The sequence below is a fragment of the Hemicordylus capensis genome, chromosome 1, assembly GCF_027244095.1.
Source record: "Hemicordylus capensis ecotype Gifberg chromosome 1, rHemCap1.1.pri, whole genome shotgun sequence".
In the NCBI taxonomy this organism is placed as follows: Eukaryota; Metazoa; Chordata; class Lepidosauria; order Squamata; family Cordylidae; genus Hemicordylus; species Hemicordylus capensis.
In genome coordinates, this window is record NC_069657.1 from 35,257,053 (window position 1) to 35,280,056 (window position 23,004).

At 44.4% G+C, this 23,004-nt stretch overlaps 1 protein-coding gene across 9 annotated transcripts in view; it reads left to right on the forward strand.

Moving 5' to 3' along the window:
• Positions 1-3,473: 3,473 nt before the first annotated feature.
• PPP4R3A (protein phosphatase 4 regulatory subunit 3A) overlaps positions 3,474-23,004 on the forward strand; it is a 58,415-nt gene continuing 38,884 nt past the window's right edge. For 6 of the 9 annotated variants that reach the window (XR_008311050.1, XR_008311052.1, XR_008311051.1 and 3 more), the window contains exons 1-3: positions 3,474-4,834; positions 11,811-11,866; positions 22,124-22,222. Coding sequence is in view for 3 of the 9 variants with exons in the window: in XM_053269583.1 (XP_053125558.1) it covers positions 4,693-4,834; positions 11,811-11,866; positions 22,124-22,222 (297 nt within the window). In the remaining 6 variants the exon portion in view is untranslated. Of the gene's footprint in view, positions 4,835-11,810; positions 11,867-13,646; positions 13,728-22,123; positions 22,223-23,004 lie in introns of all 9 variants that reach the window. The other 3 variants (XM_053269613.1, XM_053269622.1, XM_053269633.1) reach the window with 3 other exon arrangements.

Here is a 23,004-nt window from a genome sequence, read left to right on the forward strand (position 1 = left end):
CCATCAGGATACCTTAGGACTCCATTGTACTGTAAGTTTGCTTTGCATCTGGCTGTAAAATGAGTTCTACAAGCAGAGCTGACCTTCCCCTGGACTTCCGCGCCGATGTTCAGGGCCTCCACAGCCCCTGGGGGCCCCCAAATCATCTTTAGTCTGTCCCGGGTGGTGTGATTGCCTGGCCAAACATGATGATACTTAATTTGTAGGGGAGGGGGGCCCTCCAAAGGCCTTTAGGTCCAGGATCGAAAATTACCTAGGTGCACCTCTGTCTACAGGAGTGGTGCTTATACTTTGAGTGGCTGCCATCTTGCCACTATAAAATAAAAGTTAAAGGATGGGGGGGACCTGGCTTGGCAGTGGTGCCTGTAAAAGGGACCTAGCAATGTTAGTGAACAAGTTGAACATAAGCCAGTAGTATGATGCCGCTGCTAAAAAAGCTAATGCCATCACAGGCTTCGTTTACAGGGGCATAAAGTCCAGATTATGAGAAGTAATTGGTCCTTGTGTCCAATTCTGAACCCTATATTTTAAGAAGGACGTTGATAAACTGGAATGAGCTTAGAGGAGAGCAACAAAAATGTTGATAGGCCTGGAAATGTAAGTCCTTTGAGGAATGGTAGAAGGAGTTGGTAGAAGGAGCTGCAGAATGGAAGACTAAGGGGAGATATGATAGTCATCATCAAACATCTGAAGGGCTGCCATATGGAAGGAGCAGTCTTGTTCTCTGTTGCTCCTGAGGGCAGGACCAGAGACAATGGGTTGAAATTCCAAGGAAGGAGATTTAGGCTACACGTTTGGAGGAATTTCCTAACCATAAGAGCTCTTCAACGGAGGAGCGGGTAGACTCTCTTTCACTGCAGTTTTTCAAACAGAGGCTTGATAAGACGGAGGTACTCATTGTGCGGGGTCGGAACTCGAGAGATGATTTTGATCTGCCTGTTCTGGATGGGGTCACACTTCCCCAGAAGGAACAGGTACGCAGTCTAGGGGTACTTCTGGATCTGAGCCTCTGCTTGGTGTCCCAGGTTGAGGCGGTGGCCAGAAGTGCCTTCTATCAGCTTCAGCTGAAACACCAGCTGCGTCCGTTTCTTGAGGTGAATGACCTCAAAACAGTGGTACATCTGCTGGTAACCTCCAGACTGGATTACTGTAATGCGCTCTATGTGGGGCTTCCCTTGTATGTAGTCCGGAAACTACAACTGGTCCAGAATGGGGCAGCCAGGCTGGTCTCTGGGTCATCTCGGAGAGACCATATAACTCCTGTATTGAAGGAGCTACACTGGCTGCCGATATGGTTCCGGGCAAAATACAAGGTGCTGGTTATAACCTATAATGCCCTAAACAGTTTGGGCCCTGGGTATTTAAGGGAACGCCTTCTTCGGCATGAACTCCACCTCCCACTGAGATCTGCTGGAGAGGTCTGTCTGCAGCTGCCACCAGCTCGTCTGGTGGCCACTCAGGGACGGGCCTTCTCCGCTGCTGCCCCGAGGCTTTGGAATACGCTCCCTAGTGAAATAAGAGCCTCCCCATCTCTGACAGCTTTTTAAAAGTCTTTAAAAACACATGTCTTCACCCAGGCTTTTAATTAATGTTGATTTAATGGTTTTAATGCTGTTTTAAAATATTATTTTAAAATTTTAAAATTGTTGTAATGTGTGTGTGTCGTCCCCGTCCCCCCATTTTTGTCTTAAGGAATGTTTTACTTTGTTTTTATTCTGTTGTGAACCGCCCAGAGACGTGAGTTTTTGGCGTATAAAAATGTTTAAATAAATAAATAAATAACCATCTGTCAGGGATACTGTAGCAACTTCCTCCCCTGAGCTGGGGGCTGAAGTCCTCCATGGTCACTTCCAAATCTAAAATTCTGATTTGGATTCTGTAAGATGGGCAAACACATGAAGATGGTGATCTCATAAGCACTTTTCTCTTTGGAAAGTTTAGGTTTAAGCCTGGTTTACCCAATTATTTGAATCTAGGTTTAATGTGGGTTACCAACATTAGTGTGGTTATGCGAATCCATGTCAAGGTGGTTTATAGGCTAACATGAATCAGCAATTCCTGCCTTGGTGTGCATTCACACAAACACACTAATGTCAATAACTCACATTCAACCTAGATTCAACTGATTGTGTGAACCAGGCCATACTGTGTGCAGAACCTGGGCTTGATTAAGATGACTGTTTTAACCACTGGTTAAGGTAACAGTTTTAACTCAACTGAGCATAACCTTTAGTTGAAGTGCTGAAGGTTGTGTGCTCATTATGTGAAAGCAAAGACCCATTCTGGCCTGCTGAACTGAACTCACTGAGCTTTGTCAGGCACTCTGTTGCAAGGTGATAATGACAGTTTTTAGAGTTGTTGTGACTGATTGCCAATATCTAATCTGTGTTGAAGTGAGCTTGTGCTGGGGTTTTCGCATGACCTGATCCTCCTGTAACAATGTTGGGGCTAAAAGTCAGCCAGGACTGGCACAGGCTGAAAAAGGCCTACCTGTTGATGGAAACCAACCTCAGTGAATTTATATGGAAATAGTGATCAGCAGGGGCGTAACGAGGCTGGAGTGGGCCCAGAGACAAAATTTTAAAATGGGCCCTCGCTGATACACACACACTCACTTCACATGTGGCCTGCCTCTGGGGGCCCCCTCGAGGCGTGGGGGGCCCCAGTCAACTGCCTCCCCTTGCCTAATGGTAGTTACACCCCTGGTTATCAGTAAGTCACCTTAAGGGGCGCAGCAGGGAAATGCTTAACAAGCAGAAGGTTGCCGGTTTGAATCCCCAAAGTTACTATATCGGACAGCAGCTATATAGGAAGATGCTGAAAGGAGTCATCTCATACTGCACGGGAGGAGGCAATGGTAAACCCCTCCTGTATTCTACCAGACAACCACAGGGCCCTGTGGGCACCAGGAGTTGAAATTGACTTGACAGCACTCTTTACCTTTACTTTACTAAAGCAGACCTTAGTTGTCGGTATGGGGCTTGCATTATTCAATAGATACCGTATGTAATTTCATATATACCACTGTGAATAGGCTTTTGGGGGCAGGCGTAACTGGCAGGGAGAGACTGCAGTGCATGAATCATGCATGGGCATACAATAAAATAGGCCCACCTGTGATTTCCACAGGACAGTGTACCTGCTCCTATGTACCCAAAAATGTGTGTGAAGTGGTCCTGACAGCTGCGTGGAAAATCAATGCTTGCTGAGGCGATGTTCTCTGTCCCCTTCATGGAACTCAGGTTCTCTGTAGGCTTCTTCAGACACTCCCCCCCCCCCAAGTGAGAAGTATTTATTTTACCAACAGAAACGCTTTCCGTCCGTTCTCTCTGGAAGGAAACTTGTGAGAGGTCGGGGGTGGGGGGAGAAGCAGAGCCTATTCTCGGTGCGCGCCTCCACGTTGGCTGTCATCCCACCGAGTCTCGTCGAGGCTGCTGGCCCTTTAAATGTTCGCGGCCGACCCGTGCAGCCTGTGGCTAGGAAACCCCGCACATACAGTGAGAGGTGAAACCAAGATGGCGGCTGCGCAGTGACTGAGACAGAAGGACACCAACAGGCAGCGCCTCAAACCACTCAACCCGTTCGCCGAGGGGGCTCGTTTCCTTGCTGGGTGCCCGGAAAGGAAAGAGCTGTGCGGAGTGCGCGGGGGAGCTCGGCCTCGGCCTTAACAGCAGCGAGAGCAGCGGGAGCAGGGAGAACATGGCGGCGGCGGCGGCAGCGTCGAGCTAGGAGTGCAGCCGTCGCTGCTCGTGAGGGGAGCTCCTGCGGGTGACGGGACGCTGAGCCCGCCCGCGCGCCCGGCCCACACGGCCTCCTTCCTCTCCCCGCCCTCCTCCAAGCAGGCAAGCAGCGTCCCCCGCCCCCACCTTAGGCCGCGGCCTTTTCTGCGAAGAAGGGGCGGCTCCGCCTCGGTCCCCTGAGCTGACCAACGGAGAGCCAGAGAAGGGGCTTCGGGCCTGGGAGCGCCTTGCACAATAGGGGCGGCTGGAGGGCGAGCTGACCCCCCCTTCCTCTACGCGCCCCCCTTTCGCTTCTGTCACCCCATCCTGTCGCCTCTCCTCCCAATTGCGCCCCTTGATCATCCCACGTTTTCTTCCTCCCCATTCACCTGGCTGCTTCTTGGGGTGGGGGCGGGGTGTGGCTCGCTCATCTTTCCCACTCACCTTCCCCGTCAGTGACCTGCTGCTTTCTCTCTCCTCAGTATTCTGACCCCGCTGCCTCCGTTCTGTCAACTGGACCACCTCAGATCTGCTCCCTTAACTAGTGCCAATCTTTCCCCCTAGGCAATGTCTGCCGTCCTTTCAAAGTGCTTTTTGTCACCTGTGTAACGTTGGCTCCTTTCTAGATCATCTTTCCTATTTTTAAACAATTATTTTCAGAGCCTCCTTGTTCTCTGCTGCTTCCTCTCAACTCTAGCTACTTCCTGTTCTCTCTCACATTCTGCAAACTGCTACAGCTTCACGGAAGGAGTCCTGCACTTCCCATAGTACTGTTGCCTCCCATTTTGCTTTGCCCCCTTTTGGGGATGATGAGGCAGCTACTTTAGCAGCGGTCAGAACGAGAATTGTTTGAAGTATTGTGTTGGGCTCTTCTTCTTTTTCCTGCTCTCCTTTACTGAGGGGGGCAAAGCCCCCCACACACACCTTATTCTGATCAAGTAAAATAGGCCTTTGTGGTGTGGCAAGAGGCAGGATGACTGATACCCGGAGGAGGGTGAAGGTTTATACTCTGAATGAAGACCGGCAGTGGGATGATCGTGGCACTGGGCATGTGTCCTCTGGCTATGTGGAAAGGCTGAAGGGTATGTCCCTGCTAGTCAGGGCTGAGAGTGATGGTAAGTGTCTGACTACTTGAACAAGTGTACATCAAAGGTATTAATCTTTTTACTTGCCTTACAGGATGTGCGGTGGTAGCTACTTTTTGGGACTCAATTTCTATCTCACATAACTTATACAAAAGTATGATACTGAGTAAAGATTATCTTCTAACCTGTTGAGTATAGTGACAGAAGATTCCCACCATGTGTTGATGTTAAACTCTGCTTTAGGTACATAATAACAACAATATCGGTATTATATTGTTACTCTTGTTCAAGTAACATATTAATTCATAGGGTGCTTTTTGTTTTGATCACAGACTCTTTGGAATAAATATGCAAACTGAAACAGTATTCTCTTAGCATTTTTGTACCTAAAATCTATTTAATTGTTTGCTTTTAGGACTTATCCTACTAATGTTATTCAGATGACTTCACTGACCAAATTAGTTGTATAGCATTAGGTGTTACATTTTAATTTTGAGCATTAAAATGTAGGTGACAAAACCAAATGAAGAAAATATCTCAGGATTTCTTCAACTCCTTTGTGTGTTGGACTTCCAGCTTGCTACAAACTGTTTTAAGTAACGTGAAAACGTTCTTTGCATGTCTTCAGGGAAGACATCCTGTAAATGTGAACAAACTGAAGACATCCTGTGCATGTCTTCAGGGAAGTCTGTTGATTTAAGTAGAACTTAGTCCCAGGCAAGCGTGTGTGGTTCTCACAGAAGATGATTGCAAAACTTCCATTATCTTTCTATATAATTATTAATATCTAATTAATTCCTGTAGAGGGGATGCGTGGGGATGTGGCAAACTCTGCCCCCACTGCTGCCACAACCAATCGCGGGCCCAGAGGGGGCAACACGTGCAAGGGCAGGAGGGAGGAGCGCACTCCAGGAGACAGTTGGGGCAGCAGATGAGAAGAAGATGGGCGGCAGAAGGAGGACAGGCAGTGGGCAAAGCCTCGCCACCCCGAGCAGGAGGACAGGGAGGCGGTGGCAGGACGGCCTGGCTCTGGTCTCCTGGGGTGAGATGGCAGAGGCGCAGATGCTCTGTGCCCGGGCCTACTAGTTGTAATGAATATTTGTTATCCAGTAAAATTAATCTTTGGATTTTCTCAGTGATGCTCATATTTTAACAGGTGGTGAGCATGGTGGAGGTTGTTTATTCACCTCTCTAACTTGTTTCTGCATCTCCCTTCTCCCTCATTCTTGAAGGAATCCATAGTATCTTTTTAAAAACATGAACTATGGATTTCCAAAATTACAAGTATACAAGCACCTAGTTTTGTTCAGGTGTAAAACTTGTTCCCTCCTGATTGTTTTGCTACAGTGAGATATTACTATATGAAGTCAGTGAGTTGCTTTGGTTACTGCAGTTAAACTTTGAACGCTGCCATGTGGTTCTCTGAATTGTACAGTTAGTGACGTCTGTTTGTCAGGGTTATTCTGTGATGTTTAACCATATAACTACTTATTCTATTATCTCCTCTCCTTTCTATTGCCAGTATTGTTTTTAAGTGTTGAAAATGGTCCACTTAGGTTGCTTTCTAAAGACTCATTTCCCCTTTCTAAAATGAAATATAAAGAAAAGTTAATGGGCTGGGTGACACAAGACTAAAACAACAAATCAGTTGAGCTGATCTGCAGTTTGATCCCATGCATATTTAGTTGCTCTCAACTAAATAAGCATAGGATCAAGCTGTATATCCCACTGAGTCCAATGGGATGGTTCTAAATATTTGTACATCAGATGTCAGTCTATCAGCCTCATCCCAAACATAATCTGTAACCAAAACCTCCTTTATTTACTTCCAAGTGAACATGCGTAGGCTCATGTGGTTAGTCCTTCTTAAGTCTGCATGTTTGACTGTTACCTGAGAGTATCTAAACATATTTAATAGAAAAATGACCAAAAGTATACTTGTAATTCTCTGCATTTGTGAGACCACGTAAAGGTCAAGTGTGCCACCAATTCAATTTCGACTCCTGGCACCCACAGAGCCCTGTGGTTTTCTTTGGTATAATGCAGGAGGGGTTTACCATTGCCTCCTCCCGTGCAGTATGAGATGATGCCTTTCAGCATCTTCTTATATCGCTGCTGCCCAATGTAGTTCCAGTTGGATTTGAACTGGCAATCTTCTGCTTGTTGGTAAAGTATTTCGCCACTGTGCCACTTAAGAGTACTAAACTCTTAAAATGTAGCAAAATTCCAATTATATTATTTCAAATTACTTATAGCACTTCAGACTTGTTGCTGTACTTCTGTAGACAATGAAATGTAAATATTTATTCAAAACATCCTGTGTTGTCAGTTTTACTGATGACACACAAATCAGGTCTTTTGACCCACTACAGATCCATCACCTTTGTTTTGGACTGTTAGGTGCTTGACAACCCACCCACCCCCGCCTTTTATAATCCCAGGCAGGCAGCAGAATCAGGGCTTTTATCACAACCCTGGTGGGATGCCATACATGGTGGTGGTTTATTTTCTACTTCACCTTTCCACATTAAAGCAAGCACTAGTTAACTTACAAAGAACAATTAAAAATAAAATACAATTACAAAAACAATGAAGCAACAGCAACATAAAAAGAATAATAGTTTCAGTGGTCTAATACGATTATAATTCAAAGACATGACAAGAAATTAGTTTTCAGCTGCTGTTTGAAAGCAGCAAGGGAGATAATGTCTGACGTATCTCCCTTGGGGGGGGGGATTCCACTAATATAGCACTGCCACTCAAAAGACGCTGTTTGTGGTGCCCACCATATATCAGACAGAGGCAGAATAGATTGCAGGACCTCTAAAGCTGATCTGAGGCTCAGGCAGGTTCATATAAGATTTTGATCTGCCTGTTCTGGATGGGGTCACACTTCCCCAGAAGGAACAGGTACACAGTCTAGGGGTGCTTCTGGATCCAAGTCTTTCTCTGGCATCCCAGCTTGAGGCTGTGGCCAGAAGTGCCTTCTGTCAGCTTCAGTTGATACGCCAGCTGCACCTGTTAGTTGAGATAGATGACCTCAAAACAGTGGTACATTTGCTGGTAACTTCTAGACTGGATTACTGCAATGCGCTCTATGTGGGGCTGCCCTTGTATGTAGTCCAGAAACTACAGTTGGTCCAGAATGCGGCAGCAAGGCTCGTCTCTGGGTCATCCACCCCCAGCACAGTACCTCCAGTGACTGTTGCTGGTGTTTATCTTGTGTTTCTTTTTAGAATGTGAGCCCTTTGGGGACAGGGATCCATCTTATTTATTTATTATTTCTCTGTGTAAACCGCCCTGAGCCATTTTTGGAAGGGTGGTATAGAAATCAAATTAATCATCATCATCATCTAGGAGAGACCATATTACTCCCGTATTGAAGGAGTTACACTCGCTGCCGATATGTTTCCGGGCAAAATACAAGGTGCTGGTCATAACCTATAAAGCCCTAAACAGCTTGAGCCCTGGGTATTTAAGAGAACGTCTTCTTCATCATGAACCCCACCGCCCATTGAGATCATCAGGAGAGGTCTGTTTGCTTTTGCTACCGGCTTGTCTGGCGGCTACTCAGGCACGGGCCTTCTCCTTTGCTGCCCTGAGGCTTTGGAATGAAATAGGAGCATCATCATCTCTGACAATTTTTAAAAAGTCTTTAAAGACACATCTGTTCAACCAGGCTTTTAACTGATATTGTTTTAATTGTTTTAATGTTTTTAGAATATCATTTTTAAAAATTGTTTTAAAATTGCTGTGTTTTATATTTTGTTTTGTTTTTAACTAATGTTTTATCTTTGTTTTTATCTGGTTGTAAACTGCCCCGAGACGTGTAAGTTTTGGGCGGTATAAAAATATGTTTAATAAATAAAAATAATAAACAAACAAGAGTAGGCATGCTGTTTAGGGCTTTAAAGATCAACATCAGCACTTCGAAGTTTAAATGGAGCCTGTAAGTGAATAGGCAACCAGTGTAGCTGGTGAAGCTTGAATTTACTTGGTAGGTCAGAAGTTGTGCACGTAAGTCATGAATACTGTCCTTGATGTTGGTGCTCTGGAATAGCCACATCAAAGATGTCTGCTCTAGATCAGGTAGAGAGAGCTTTCCAAGATAGAGATATTTTATTTTCTGATTCTTCCTAGAATTTCTTATTCAGATTTGCTTTATACTTTGTGTTGCTGTTTTAATTTTTTTTAGCCTATCTTATTTTATGTCTCCTTGAGTGACATGAAGGTGATGAATAAGTTTTATAATTATATTGGAGTCTTTGGTCCTAGCATCTCCTCTTTTAAGGGGTAAACAGCAGTATACCACAAAATAAGTTGTTCAAGTGATGTTAGTTGTTCAACTAGCTGGCTTTCAATGTTTGAATAAATATACTGTCATACTTTTCTGTATTTAGAAACTTCATACATATATATATATATCCATATCCATATCCATATCCATATCCCCATGTGATATTTATCCCTTTACTTTGGACTATCACTTGAGATTTAGCATCCAGGAACAAATTGTTTTTGCAACAGTGATTCTGTTCTGCCTAAGAAACTTATGGATTTTATGTTGAAGCCAGTGTTCCTTCTAACAGGGATTCCCAGATGTTGTTGACTACAACTCCCATAATCCGCAAGCAAAAGCCATTGTAGTTGGGGATTCTGGGAATTGTAGTCAATAACATATGAGAATCCCTCTAAGAGGGAACACTGGTTGAAGCTCGAAGGTTTTTCAGTAGGACATCGATTTAGGGGGCAAAAAGCATTAAGATGGTCTTGCCATTTGAGACAAGGATCTTGTGGTGTCAAGGAACTGCTTCAGGAACCGCAAGGATCTTGAGGTGTCAAGGAACTGCAAAACCATACCCAGTAGTGTGGAAGCCACTTCAGCATAATGCAATCTCACACTTCTGAGGAGTATGTATGAATGTTCCAGCTGTGTGGGTAGAATTAATTCCATAGGTTGATTCACCCATTTGACACTTCTCAGAGATGGTGCCAGTCAGTTCAGAGAGACCCACGTCACTGGATATAGCTATATGGTTGGAATGTCAGACACTTTCCATCAGCATGGAATCTCAGCGTTGAATTGATTCCCTAACTGCTAGTATGGAGTAAGGTACAAGGTGAGGTTATGGAAAGGAAAAGAAAGGTTTTTCATTCAACTGTTAGCCACAGGCTTGGTGGACTTTAAAACTAACCATACAAATAGTATGTCACTAGCCATATCAGATCAACCCAATAGCCTGTATTTTGTATATATGACTGAAATTGACCAGAACCAGATATTGCAAAGGGAGTATAAAATGTTATTCCTACATTATTTGGAATTATTGTTAAACGTAAGGCATTTTTTCTGACCCTTTACACAATGAAGTATATAAGTGCAGAAAATACGTTTCCTTTAAAAAGAGATTATTTCCATTGGTACATGTGTGTACGTACACACACACACACACACACACACACACACAAATTTAAATATTACAGTTATTAGTTGGGCTACTCCAGTCACTGCCTTACATCCACACTAAGTTATTCATGAGTATTCTTATTGAAATTAATGGGACAAGTTTTCTTAGAAGTACTCAGTGCTAATTTTCTGAAGCTTGTCAGGCTTATGGGAGGGATACACTGAGTTTCAGCATGGCCAACCAGTTGGGTATAGAGGAGGAGAGTTTCAAGAAGATGGTTTAATCTTAAACCATCCCCCCCGCCCCCACTTGTCCTTGGAAGTATGTTTCCCCAACTTGATCTAGACAGCACTTCTTCCTAATTTCCAAACACTCTGGTTCATTACTTTTGACCTGCTGGTATGATCATCTAAAGACATGAGCATCTCTTTATGCTAGATTCCGTTCTCACACAAGTACTCTGTTTCACTTCTAAATGGGCCAAATTAGTCCAATTCAGTGCCTTCTGAAGGGATGACAAAACTTCAGTGCCTGGCCAGTTAAGTTGCATTGAAATTTTGAGATGGCACCTAGAAATGTAAAATAACTCAGCTTGGAGTGCAGGGTAGGTGCTGGTTCCTAGAAATACTTTGCCAGCCCTAGTGTCCAGTACAAAAAGAGTGTAGTGTGATGTCCTAAGGTCCCATTTTATGAAAGTTGCAGTGGCTTATCTCTAACGGAGGATAGTTCCTACTTCTCTCACTCCTTTCTGATCCCTCTTGGAGACTTTACAGATGGTTGATGTGTTGCCATCTGGGATGTTTATTTCACAGCTTTTAATACCTTGAAAACCCTTTGAAAAAACAAAACATTCGTGGTATTAACTAGGGGTGTGCATGAAATGGATTTTGCATTTCATTTAAAGCTCAAAACAAAACACAAAATGCTCAAAACATTTTGTCAAAACAGCCAAGCTGGCTGTTTCAATGAAACAAACTCAAAACGTTTTAAGTGCCATTTTTTCCAGGGACAGCTGGTCCACTGGTTGGAGTCGGCAGGTAGACTAAGGATCTGCCCCAGGCTTAGCCAACGTACTAAGTTTGGGGCAGAGGCTGATGCTTTTAAGTCCAGAGCAGAGGACTGGTCTACCCACTAACCCCAATTGGTAGACCACCTCTTCCCAGAAAGTGTGCCCTCCAAAATGGCACTCAAAATGCTTCAGTTCAAAAAGGGGTCGTTCTGTTTCAAGCTCGAAACAGGCCCTTTATTTTAAGCGTGTTTTGTTTTGAGCTTGAAATGGCCTGTTTCAAGCTCAAAACGTTTGCACATGCCTAGTATTAACCTAGGAAAGTGTTTTTTTTATATAATCTGCTCTTAGAAAAATAGAACCTTCTTGATTTTAATGGATGTCTTGCATTTAACTGATTACTTATTTAAATATTTCATTATCTGAGAATAGCTAGCATTTAATAAATATTTATATTATCAGTAATGATTTCCCCCCCTCGTGTGTATATACACATGCACATGCATGCACCTCTCACGAAGGTTTCTTGTTATAGTGTACATACAGTATCACTTTATTTCTCTCTAAAATGCAGTGTTTTCTCCCTTTTCAGGTTCTCTTCTTCTGGAGTCCAAAATCAATCCAAATACTGCATACCAGAAGCAACAGGTAACAATCTAGTCAGTTATCTTTTTCTTGCATAAGAAATAATTTTGACTGGATATTGAAAATTCCTGACCTTCCTCCTATTGAATACAGCAATTCCAAGTGCTATTAGTATTGCAACCTGGGTTGTGGACTTCTGCCATGACCTAGGGGTAAAGATGTGAAGGCCTGAAAATAACTCAAAAGAACTTAAAGGAGAAAACCCTCCCTTTCTCCCCGCCCCTGCCCCAGGAAGGCCAGAAATGGAAAAACTGGAAACTTTGGAAACATGGGGGGAGGCCCTTATTAAACATTTTCTCTTCTAGAATGATGTGTAAAATGATTTTCAATGCATGGTTTTGAAATAGTATCACTACCTACCATTTATTATCTCAAAATGCTTTCTAATAATACTGTAATATGAAGGTCTTTTATGTAAGATGGTGAAAAAATTAGATAATTACACTTTTTCAGTAATTTTCAAACACCAGGTACATTTCCATCCTCATCCTCTCTCACATGGTAAATTGTCATCTTTGCCAAAGGAACACTCAAGCCTTGGGCCATTCTTTGCTTGTGAACTTTGCACACCTTAATGTGAAGAGTGATAGAGATACTGTTCTCCTGATCTGGTCCCTGTTCATCTCTGAGGGATTCTCTCACCTCAGTTCTTTGAGTTAGATGCACTGCCATGTAAATAAAACAACTACAATACTGTTAGTTAATTTTTACAGCATAACAAATAAATTATATTTTAAAATATTGTAATTATTTTAATTAGTCTATTGGTAATGCTTGCAATGTTGCTTTTCTTATCAGCGTCTACTCTTTTATGATAGTCTTACATTAGATGACAGATTAGTTTAGATAGTCTTACATTAGATGTAGGATTAGGTGACCACTTAGTGCTAGGAAAAACTTTAGAGAAACCCTTCAGTGCAGTTATCCAGTCGTGACTTTGGGAACCATCCAGTATTTTACAAGAAGTTCTGCATTTTTGACTGTCTGCTCTAGTATTAAAAAACAACAACAACCCGCAGCATTAAAGAGAACTTAGGTTAGCTTTGCATCTTTTGGTCTTAAACGTGTTGTACAGAACCCCATATCTTTGCCAGATTTTGTCACGGTAATATATTGGAAACTCTTCATCAAGTAGACGTGACAGAACTTCTAGAAGTGATAGATAAACTAAATCGTTACAAGTCTGTAGAATCGGATTCAGTTCTGATCTCCCATGGGTTCTTAAGGAACTGTAGTGTAGTGGTTAGAGTGTCAAACTAGGATTTAGGAGACCTGTGTTCAAATCCTAATACTGCTACAAAGCCCACTGGGTGACTTTTAGAAGTCTCTTTTCTATCTAACCAATCACAGTATGGTTGTGAGGATACCTAAATTTTCAAAATAGTTTGACAGTCTCTTGGTTAGTCTGTAGTATAAAACATAGCAATTGAGAGAGAATCTAGGCTAATTTATGGGTTGGTAACTGATGTGGAGCAGCATGGAAATGCTTGACTAACAAGCAGAAGGTTGCCTCTTTGAATCCCCCCTGGTATGTTTCCCAGACTCTGGGGAACCCCTATATCGGGCAGCAGCGATATAGGAAGACGCTGAAAGGCATAATCTCATACTGCGTGGGAGGAGGCAATGGTAAACCCCTCCTGTATTCTACCAAAGAAAGCCACAGGGCTCTGTGGGTGCCAGGAGTCGAAATTCACTTGATGGCACACTTTACCTTAAACTGATTAAGAGACAGAGAAATGGGTATAAATAGATAATGAGCAAAGTCAAACAACTCTTGTTTCAGATTTTTAATGTGTGACAGAACTGGGGAAAATTGAACATAGTTACAAAGAAGTGGTTGAAAATAAAATGGCATATTGTAGCAGTAAGTATATACTGCCATTATCTAATTCTGTAATCCAGATTTGTAGTATTATGTATGGGTCTATCTATGTTCCTGTATGAAAGCATATTGTAGAACTGCAGAAGAATATTTAGAAAAGGCAGATAAAACAATCACAGGTAAGGGTCATCTTATGAATAGAAGCTGAAACAAAAAGACAACTTTAGGGGCTTTTTAAAGTTATGAGTGACATGGAACAGCAAATTATTTATTTTATTTAGTGCATTTATATACCGCTCTATACAAAAAGTCCCTGGGTGGTTCACAATATAAAAACCATTAAAACATTAACATAATTAAAACAATTTAAAATACAATAAAAACTAAAAACCAAAACTTTAAAACTATAAACTAAAAACCTGACTAAACAGGTATGTTTTTAGTTCCTTAAAAACACTGAGAGAAGGGGAAACTCTCTTTTCCCACTGTAATTGGAACCCATCCTTTAGATAGGGTATTTCCTTCATGCTATCAATCAACAGGAAGTTATCACAGCAGAGTTTTCCTGGGGGCAGTCTTTGACATGACCTAGCCCCAGAAAGGAAGGAGAAGATCTGCCAGCTCATATCCTCAGTACTGGAAGCGGATGCCTGCCAGATCAGGACACTGGCAGCACTACTGGGCTCCATGATAGCCTACATAGAGTGCACCCCTTGGGCCAGGTGGCGCTCCCGCAGTCTACAGTGGTTACTGCTTCCTCGCCAGGACGACATCGCAGTGCGCTCTCAAATGCTTATCCGGATCCCACTCACAGTACAGGTATCACTACATTGGTGGAGATCCAGGGCACTATCCAGGGGCCACCCGTTCAACATCCCAAACAGAATAACTATAACAACAGATGCAAGTCTGGAAGGGTGGGGAGCACACCTGGGACATCTCTTTGTACAGGGGAGGTGGCATGGGAAAGCAAAAGATCAGTCAACCTGCTGGAACTCAGAGCAATATGGTTGGTGCTACTCCATTTTTGACAGCATACCAGACACCGGCATGTTCACATTCGCACGGACAACACCACGGCAAAGTCCCATGTCAACAACCAGGGTGGAGTGAGATCCAGGCAACTTATGCAGGAATCAGCCAGACTCTTTGCATGGGCAGAGAGAAACAACCTGTCCATAACAGCCGAACACCTCAGCAGCGCTGCAAACCACAGGGTGGACTGGCTCAGCAGGAGACAGGTAGATGCGGCAGAATGGTCACTGAACCAGGAGATCTTCGAGAGGATGACCAGCATCTTAGGCCATCCAGAGGTGGCTCTGTTTGCCAACAGAGAAAACAGGAAGGTACCACGCTTCATGACACGTTTCTATCACCCACAGGCAGAAGGAACGGACGCCCTGACTACCAGCTGGCCGGAGAGCCTACTCTATGCTTTCCCCCCACGGCGATAATAACCAGAGTGATCCAGAAGATACAGCAGGAGCATTAGGATACAGCATCCTAATCACTCCCCGGTGGCCACACTGGCCGTGGTTCGTCGACCTACCTGGTCAGTACAGGTCAGTACAACCACCCTGGCCCCTCCCAGAACGACCAGACCTACTATCCCAGGGTCCTGTCCTACACCCCGATCCAGATTGGCTCCAATTCTATGCCTGGACGTTGAGCGGGAAGTATTAGCGGGCCTAGGATACGACAACACGGTACAGACAACAATCTTGGCTTCCAGGAGGGCATCCACCAACAGAATTTACCAGACCACTTGGAGGGCTTTTTCGCTATGGTGCGGAAGAAAGGAGATTTCACCTACTACGGCAAAGGTTCAGGACGTACTCTTGTTCTTACAAGACAGACTGGACCAGGTACTGCGGGCTAGCACCCTCTGAAGGCAAACTTCAGCTCTGGCCTCCATACTCGAGCTAAATTCAAAAGGCTCAATACTTCTTCACCCCCACATCAGGCATTTTCTGAGAGGCACATCAAACTTGGCTCCACCGCCATGGCCAAGATTTCCGTCGTGGGACCTGAACAAAGTCCTCAACGCACTTACAAGATCTCCGTTCGAACCACTAAAGGAGTCTTCCCTCAGAATACTCACAGGCAAGCTGCTATTCCTGGTGGCTATCACTTCTGCGCGCAGGGTGTCCGAACTTAGTGCCCTATCAGTTCGAAAGGAACTGTGCGCTTTTCAGGAGGAGGCAGTGACCCTATACCTAGATCCTACCTTCTTACCCAAAGTAAACTTTGGGTAAAGTTGCTTTAAAGTAAATTTCTTTAAAGTAAATTAAAGTAAATTTTTCACAGGTCACAGCCAGTAATACTCCCCTACATCTGCCCAAAACCATCACACCCAAGGGAGAAATCCTGGCATTCCCTGGATGTCAGGAGGGCTCTGCGCACATACATCAGGAGGACAAGGACCTTCTGCAGGACGGAGTCCCTTTTTGTCTCTTACAATCCCTCAACTATGGGAAATAAGGTGTCAAAGGCCACCTTGGCGAGATGGATACGAGAGACCATCATACTGGCCTACAACACTCTTGAGATTCTGGTCCCAAGAGGCATTACAACACACTCCACTTCAGCAGCCTTCTCAACCAGAACATCACTTCAGACTATCTGCTAGGCAGCAACGTGGGCCTCAGTCACTCCGTTCATAAAACACTACAAGATCTCAGCCTTCCATGAGGAGCAGACGGCTTTTGGCCGAACTGTTCTCCAGCAAGTTGTCTAGCACACTTTCGCGACTTCTGCAACCCACCCAGGTATTGCTACTGTTCATCCGGCTTGGGTATGTCCCTATCTAAAGGATGGGATCCGATTACGGTGGGAAAAGGAACATTGGGTCTTACCTGTGAAGGGTCCTTTTTCACCGTAATCGGAGCCCATCCACCCTGGCCCGCGGAAGCAGATTTAATATTGAATAATAATAATCATAGTTGGGGGTCAACACTGAATCTATGATCAGCTGGGTTAGTTCGTGTGTATATGTGTGTACTATATAGATGCGTTGGGGTTACAACGGTTAGTAAAAATTAGTAGATATTAGTAGATATCAACGCTCAAGAACAACCAGAATATAGTCATTAAGGGGGGTCTGAGTTGGTTAAGAGCCAAAGGACGACGTCACACGGATGGGCTTATCCGTTGGCAGGGGTAAACCTAATCCATTCCCAACCTTAGAAAAAATCATTCGTATTGCTAACCTCAAAACAGAGCTCTCTCTCCACTAGTTTTTCACAGCATCCTTCAGCACGACAGTCAGAACTGGGGATTAGCGATCAACCTACCCTCCAGGAAAACTCTGCTGTGATAACTTCCTGTCGATTCTGATAGCATGAAGGAAATACCCTATCTAAAGGATGGGCTCTGATTACGGTGAAAAAGGACCCTTCATGGGTAAGACCCAATGTTCCTTTTCATTAGGAAGCGAGTTCCAGAATCCTGGGGCAACTCTAGAAAAGGCCTGATTTCGGGTCACCGCCAACAGAGCTGGTGGCATCCTCAACCAGACCTCCCCAGATGATCTTGAGAGGTGGTGGGGTTGATGAAGAAATCATTCTCTTAAATACTTTGTACCCAAGCCGTTAAGGGCTTTATAAGTAATAACCAGCACCTCGTATGTTGCCTGGAAACTTATCGGTAGTCAGTGTTGTTCTTTCAAAATGGGTGTAATATGATCTCTTCGGGTCATCCCAGAGACCAACCTGGCTGCTGCATTCTGTACTAACTGCAGTTGCTGAACTAGGTACACAGGCAGCCCAACGTAGAGTCCCTGGGTGGGAGGCCAGGTAGGTGCGGTTGGTTCCTTCCACCCACGATTACCTGCCTGTTCCTGCTTCCCCTGTGGGGCTGTGGCCTGCTGCCTCTGTGTAACATCTTTGGGGAGTGTGTGCAGGACCGGGACCAGCTCCTGAGTGACTCAGTAATTCCTGGGGTCACCTGCCCAGCTTTGGGCTTTTATAGGAGTGCTACCTGTGTCCTCAGTTTGCTAGAAGCCTAGCAGAGGTAAAAAAGCGTCCAGCTGCTTCCCCCTTCAGTGCTGCCTGGGGTGAGAGGCCAGGTGGGTGCTGTTGGTTCCTTCTGCTGTTATCTACCGGCTCCTACTTCCCCTGTGGGGTTGTGGCCTGCTGCCTCTATGTAACATTTGTGGAGAAAGTGCGTTCAGGACTGGGACCAGCTCCTGGGTGACTCAGTAGTTCCTGGGGTCACCTGCCCAGCTTTGGGCTTTTATAGGAGTGCTGCCTGTGGTGGCGGGCACCAAAGGGGGTCACCCCTTTTGGGGACCCACTCCAGGGTAGGGCGAGGTCCAGGCTGTTTGGCCCAAGGTCCCTCATGGGTGTGTAGAGGTGGGTGCGTATTTTGAACTCGACTTCTTTTTGAAATCCTGGGTGAATTGAGTTAATGTGTCTGGGTGTGTCTGGAGATGGGGAGACGGGGTGTGTCTGCTGATTATGGGGCAGCTTTTCCAGTGGTGGTGGAGAACAGAAGTAGTAACATTGACAGGTCAGCAGGCTATTGCTGGGGAAGGGGAATCAGAAATGTAATTGCTGTATCCCCTTCTGTCTGTCCTGTCAGCTCTTTGACGTTGGAAAGCAATGCTAACCACCCACAGAGCCTCGTCTTGCTCCTTTGTAATCCTAGGTCAGTCCAGAATAAACCTGAAATCATCCATAATTTGATTCTGGATGAAGGGGCTGATCTGGTATGTATTACGGCGACTTTGTTGGTGGAGGCTCGTGGCCCAGTCTGGTCCCGGCTTCTTCCTCCGGGGTACTCCATTGAGGAGCAGGGGAGGGGAAGTGGGCAGGGAGGTGGAGTGGCTGTGGTCTACAAGAACACCATCTCCCTTGCCAGGATCCCTGTCAAAGTGTCTGACCATATTGAATATGTATACCTAAGTTTAGGAACCAGAGATAGACTGGGACTTTTGTTGGTGTACCAATCACCCTGCTGCCTGACGGAGACTCGACTCTAATCCCACAGATTATTACATAGAGAGCATTTGAAGATCTATGCTTAGGTGATACGTGTGGCAAAGAAAAAATTCTTTTCCTCCCGTATTGTGACCGCAAGTTCACGTCTGGTGGAGTTACTCAGGTTCGTGAAGGAGCTAATGTGTGCCCCTTCCCCCTTGAATCAGAACCAACAATTACTTGTTGTGAGGTTTTTAATGAGTTCTTTGTGGACATAATCTCACTTATTCGTGCCAACTTGGATTCAAACTCCACAATTGTTACAGAGTCTGATGCCGAGGTGTCTAGCAGCTCCGCTTATGTGATGACCCTGGATCAGTTTCAGTTCGTGACTCCTGAGGATGTGGACGGGTTGCTTGGAATGGTGCGGCCTACCACCTGCTTCTTGATCCTTGCCTGACATGGCTTATACTATCTGGCAGGGAGGCTGTTGTAGAGGGCCTGGTAGAGATTATAAATCCTTCACTGAGGAAGGGCAGGATGCCTCCTTGTATTTTTTTTTTTAATGTTTTTGTTTTTATTTTTATTCTTTCATTTTATATCCACTCTTCCTCCAAAGAGCCAAGAGCGTTGTACTATATACTTAAGTTTCTCCTCACAACAACCCTGTGAAGTAGGTTAGGCTGAGAGAGAAGTCACCCAACAAGTATCATGGCTGAATGGGGATTTGAACTTGAGTCTCCCCGGTCCTAGTCCAGCACGCTAACCACTACACCACGCTGGCTCTTAAGGAGGCAATCGTTAGAACGCTTTTGAAGAAGCCTGCCTTGGATCCCTCATAGTTAAATAAATACAGGCCTGTCTCCAACTTTCCATGGTTGGGCAAGGTGATTGAGAAAGTGGTGGCCTCCCAGCTCCAGATGGTCATGGAGGAAACTGATTATCTAGACCCATTTCAGAATGGCTTTTGGGCGGGCTATGGGGTGGAGACTGCCTTGGTCGGCCTGATGGATGATCTCCAATTGGAAATTAATGGAGTGTGACTCTGTTGGTCCTTTTGGATCTCTCGGTGGCTTTCGATACTATTGACCATAGTATCCTTCTGGAACATCTGAGAGGATTGGGGGTGGGAGGCACTGCTTTGCAGTGGTTCCGCTCCTACCTTATGGGCAGATTCCAGATGGTGTCTCTTGGAGACTGTTGTTCTTCAAAATCTGAACTTTTGTATGGTGTCCCTCAGGGCTCTGTATTGTCTCCGATGTTGTTTAATATCTACATGAAACCACTGGGAGAGATCATGAGGAGATTTGGTACAGGGTGCTATCAGTATGCTGATGACACCCAAATCTATTTCTCCATGTCAACATCATCAGGAGAAGGCATAACTTCCCTATATACCTACCTGGAGGCAGTAATGGGCTGGATGAAGGATACAGGTTGAATATCCCTTATCTGGACATCCAGGATGCTCAAAAATCCGGACACCGCGTCATAAAAAAACAAAAAAAGCCTCAGCTCACTCGCTCACAGATTCCCAATTTCGCTGCTTTTAAACATGCAGTCAAAACTTACTTATTTCAGAAGGCTGTTAGTGACAGGGTTTTTGTCTGTAATTCTCTCTAGTTGCGGCTCTGTTTTTATTGTGAAGCTTTTAAATGTTTTTGATGTTCTCACTTTGGTGCTAGAGGGAAAAGGGAAAGCCCCCCTCCTCCACTCCATGCCCAGTTTGAAGCCTGCTCTGTTGGCGTCTGTTTTGGCACTCTGGATCCCATGCCTAAGATATCTCATTATGCAAATATTCCAAAATCTGGAAAAATCTGGAACACTTCTGGTCCAAAGCAGTCCAGATAAGGGATACTCAACCTGTAACAAACTGAGGCTGAATCCAGATAAGACGGAGGTACTTATTATGTGGGGTTGAAACTCGGGAGATGATTTTGATCTGCTGGTTCTAGAAGGGGTCATGCTCCCCCAGAAGGAACAGGTACACAGTCTGGGGGGTGCTTCTGGATTCTGAACTCTCTGGTGTCCCAGGTTGAGGAAGCGGCCAGAGGTGCTTTTTATCAGCTTTGGCTGATACGCCAGCTGTGTCCATTTCTTGAGATGAACGATCTCAAAATGATGGTACATCTGCTGGTAACCTCTAGGCTGGATTGCTGCAATGCGCTCTGTGTAGGGCTGCCTTTGTACGTAGTTCAGAAACTGCAGTTGGTTCAGAATGCGGCAGCCAGGTTGGTCTCTGGGTCATCTAGAAGAGACCATATTACTCATGTGTTGAAGAAATTGCACTGCTTGCCAATACATTTCCGGGCAAAATACAAGGTGCTGGTCATTACTTGTAAAGCCCTAAACAGCTTAGGCCTTGGGTATTTAAGAGAATGTCTTCTTCGCCATGAGCCCCACTGCCTGCTAAGATCATCTGGAGAGGTTCACTTGTGGCTGCCACCTACTTGTTTGGCGGCTACTCAGGAAACAGTACCCGTTGTAGCCCCTGGACTTTGGAATGCACTCCCTGTTGAAATAAGAGCCTCCTTATCTCTGGCAACTTCTAAAAAGATACTGAAGACACATTTATTCACCCAGGCTTTTAATTAGATTTATAGTTTTAAATAATTTTAATACTGGGTTTTAAATGTTTATAATCTTTTAAATGATTTTACTTGTTAATTGATTTAATGTTTTAAATGATTTTAATTGTAAACCACCCAGCGACACAAGTTTTGAGTGATATAGAAATATTTTAAATATATAAAATAAACTTAGAACGCATTGCAATAGTCAAGACTGGATGTTACCAGCATGTGCGCCACTGTTTGGAGATCTTTTATCTCCAGAAATGGACATAGCTGGCAAATCGTACAAACCTGATAGAAAGCACTCCTGGCCATTTCTTCAGCCTGAGAAATCAGGGGGAGGTTGGGGTCCAGAAGTACCCACAGACTCTGAAATGAAGATTAAAAACAATTATCAATTTGTTATGGAGAGGCAGATATAACAATCATAGTGTACTACAGTTTCACACATCACATACCTTATACAGTTATCCTTCGTAATTTAACAACTTGCTTGCAGGATTTTTGATAGCATTAGTAAAAATGGCTTTTTAAAAAAAGTTTGGATGCATAAGCCATAGATGGATCAATAGCAACTGTATTGCAGGTGCTAAAGACCAGCATTGTATACATGCTGCCATTGTGCCATATAAACCTTCCTGCGCCACCTAGCTTGCTATCAAGTATGAGAATTCTTAGGTTATATTCTATCCTTCATACCTCAGGTATGATGTTTACATTTCTATTCCACTTTTTTTCATGCTGAAACTTGAGGCATCATACATGGGTTTCCCGGGAGGTGTTTTAACCAGACACTGTTCAGACCCAGATCTGCTTAGTTTCAGCAAGGTTGTTGCTTTGCATGCCTTCAGGCCATAGCCCTGAATTGGATATTTTAGAATTTTATTAGAAAACATTCTAAACAGTTAAATATAGCTCAATTAAACATGCTTTTTCATCTTTCAAGGACACACTAATTGTGTGGTCTGAAGCGGAGAATTATGACCTGGCACTTAGCTTTCAAGAAAAAGCTGGATGTGATGAAATATGGGAAAAAATATGTCAGGTAAGTTTTCTCTCTTGAATGTTTAAACATCATTCATGCCAGTTACAACACTAAAGTATTGCCACATTCCTTGGAGGCTTTAATCTTATTTAAACACTTTGCATAGTGCATCCTCTGATTTTGAGAAGAGAAGAGAACATCTAAAACACTTGTTTGCAGGCAATATAAAAACAGGACTCCTGATAAGAATTATCTTTCACTATAATCTTAATTGATATTTACCATCCTCACAAGTTAGCCCACTTCAGCCTTAAATTTTCACACATCCAATACCTTGAATCAGCATTCACTATCACAAACACCACCGTTGAGAGCCTACAGCTGTAGCGAATTTGGTTAGGCGGTCCACAAGTTAGTCCACTTGTGCCTCAGATCTTTACACGTCTGCCATCTTGAGTCAGGGTGCATGACTTCATCATAAACTGTAACATAGAGGTTTCCCTTTTAGGGATGTGCACAGAACCACGATGGGGAGGCTCGTAGCCAGCGGGTGTGCTCATGTAAGAGTAGGGGAGGATTCATTTGCCACTTTCCCCCTGCCGGCATCCTTTTTTCCCAAGCCCATCAGGGTGGCAGCATACCTCCCTGCCACCCAATTGCCTGGAAGTCTCCGCGCCTGCGTGCACCAGCACATCGGAGACTTCTGGTCATATCTGGGCGACAGGGCAGCAGGGAGGTATGCTGCCGCTCTGATGGGCTTGGGGGGAAACAGCTGCTGGCAGCAGGAGGGGTAAGTGCACCCTCCCCTGCTCTTAAAGTTAGACACTGCCCACTGTCGAACT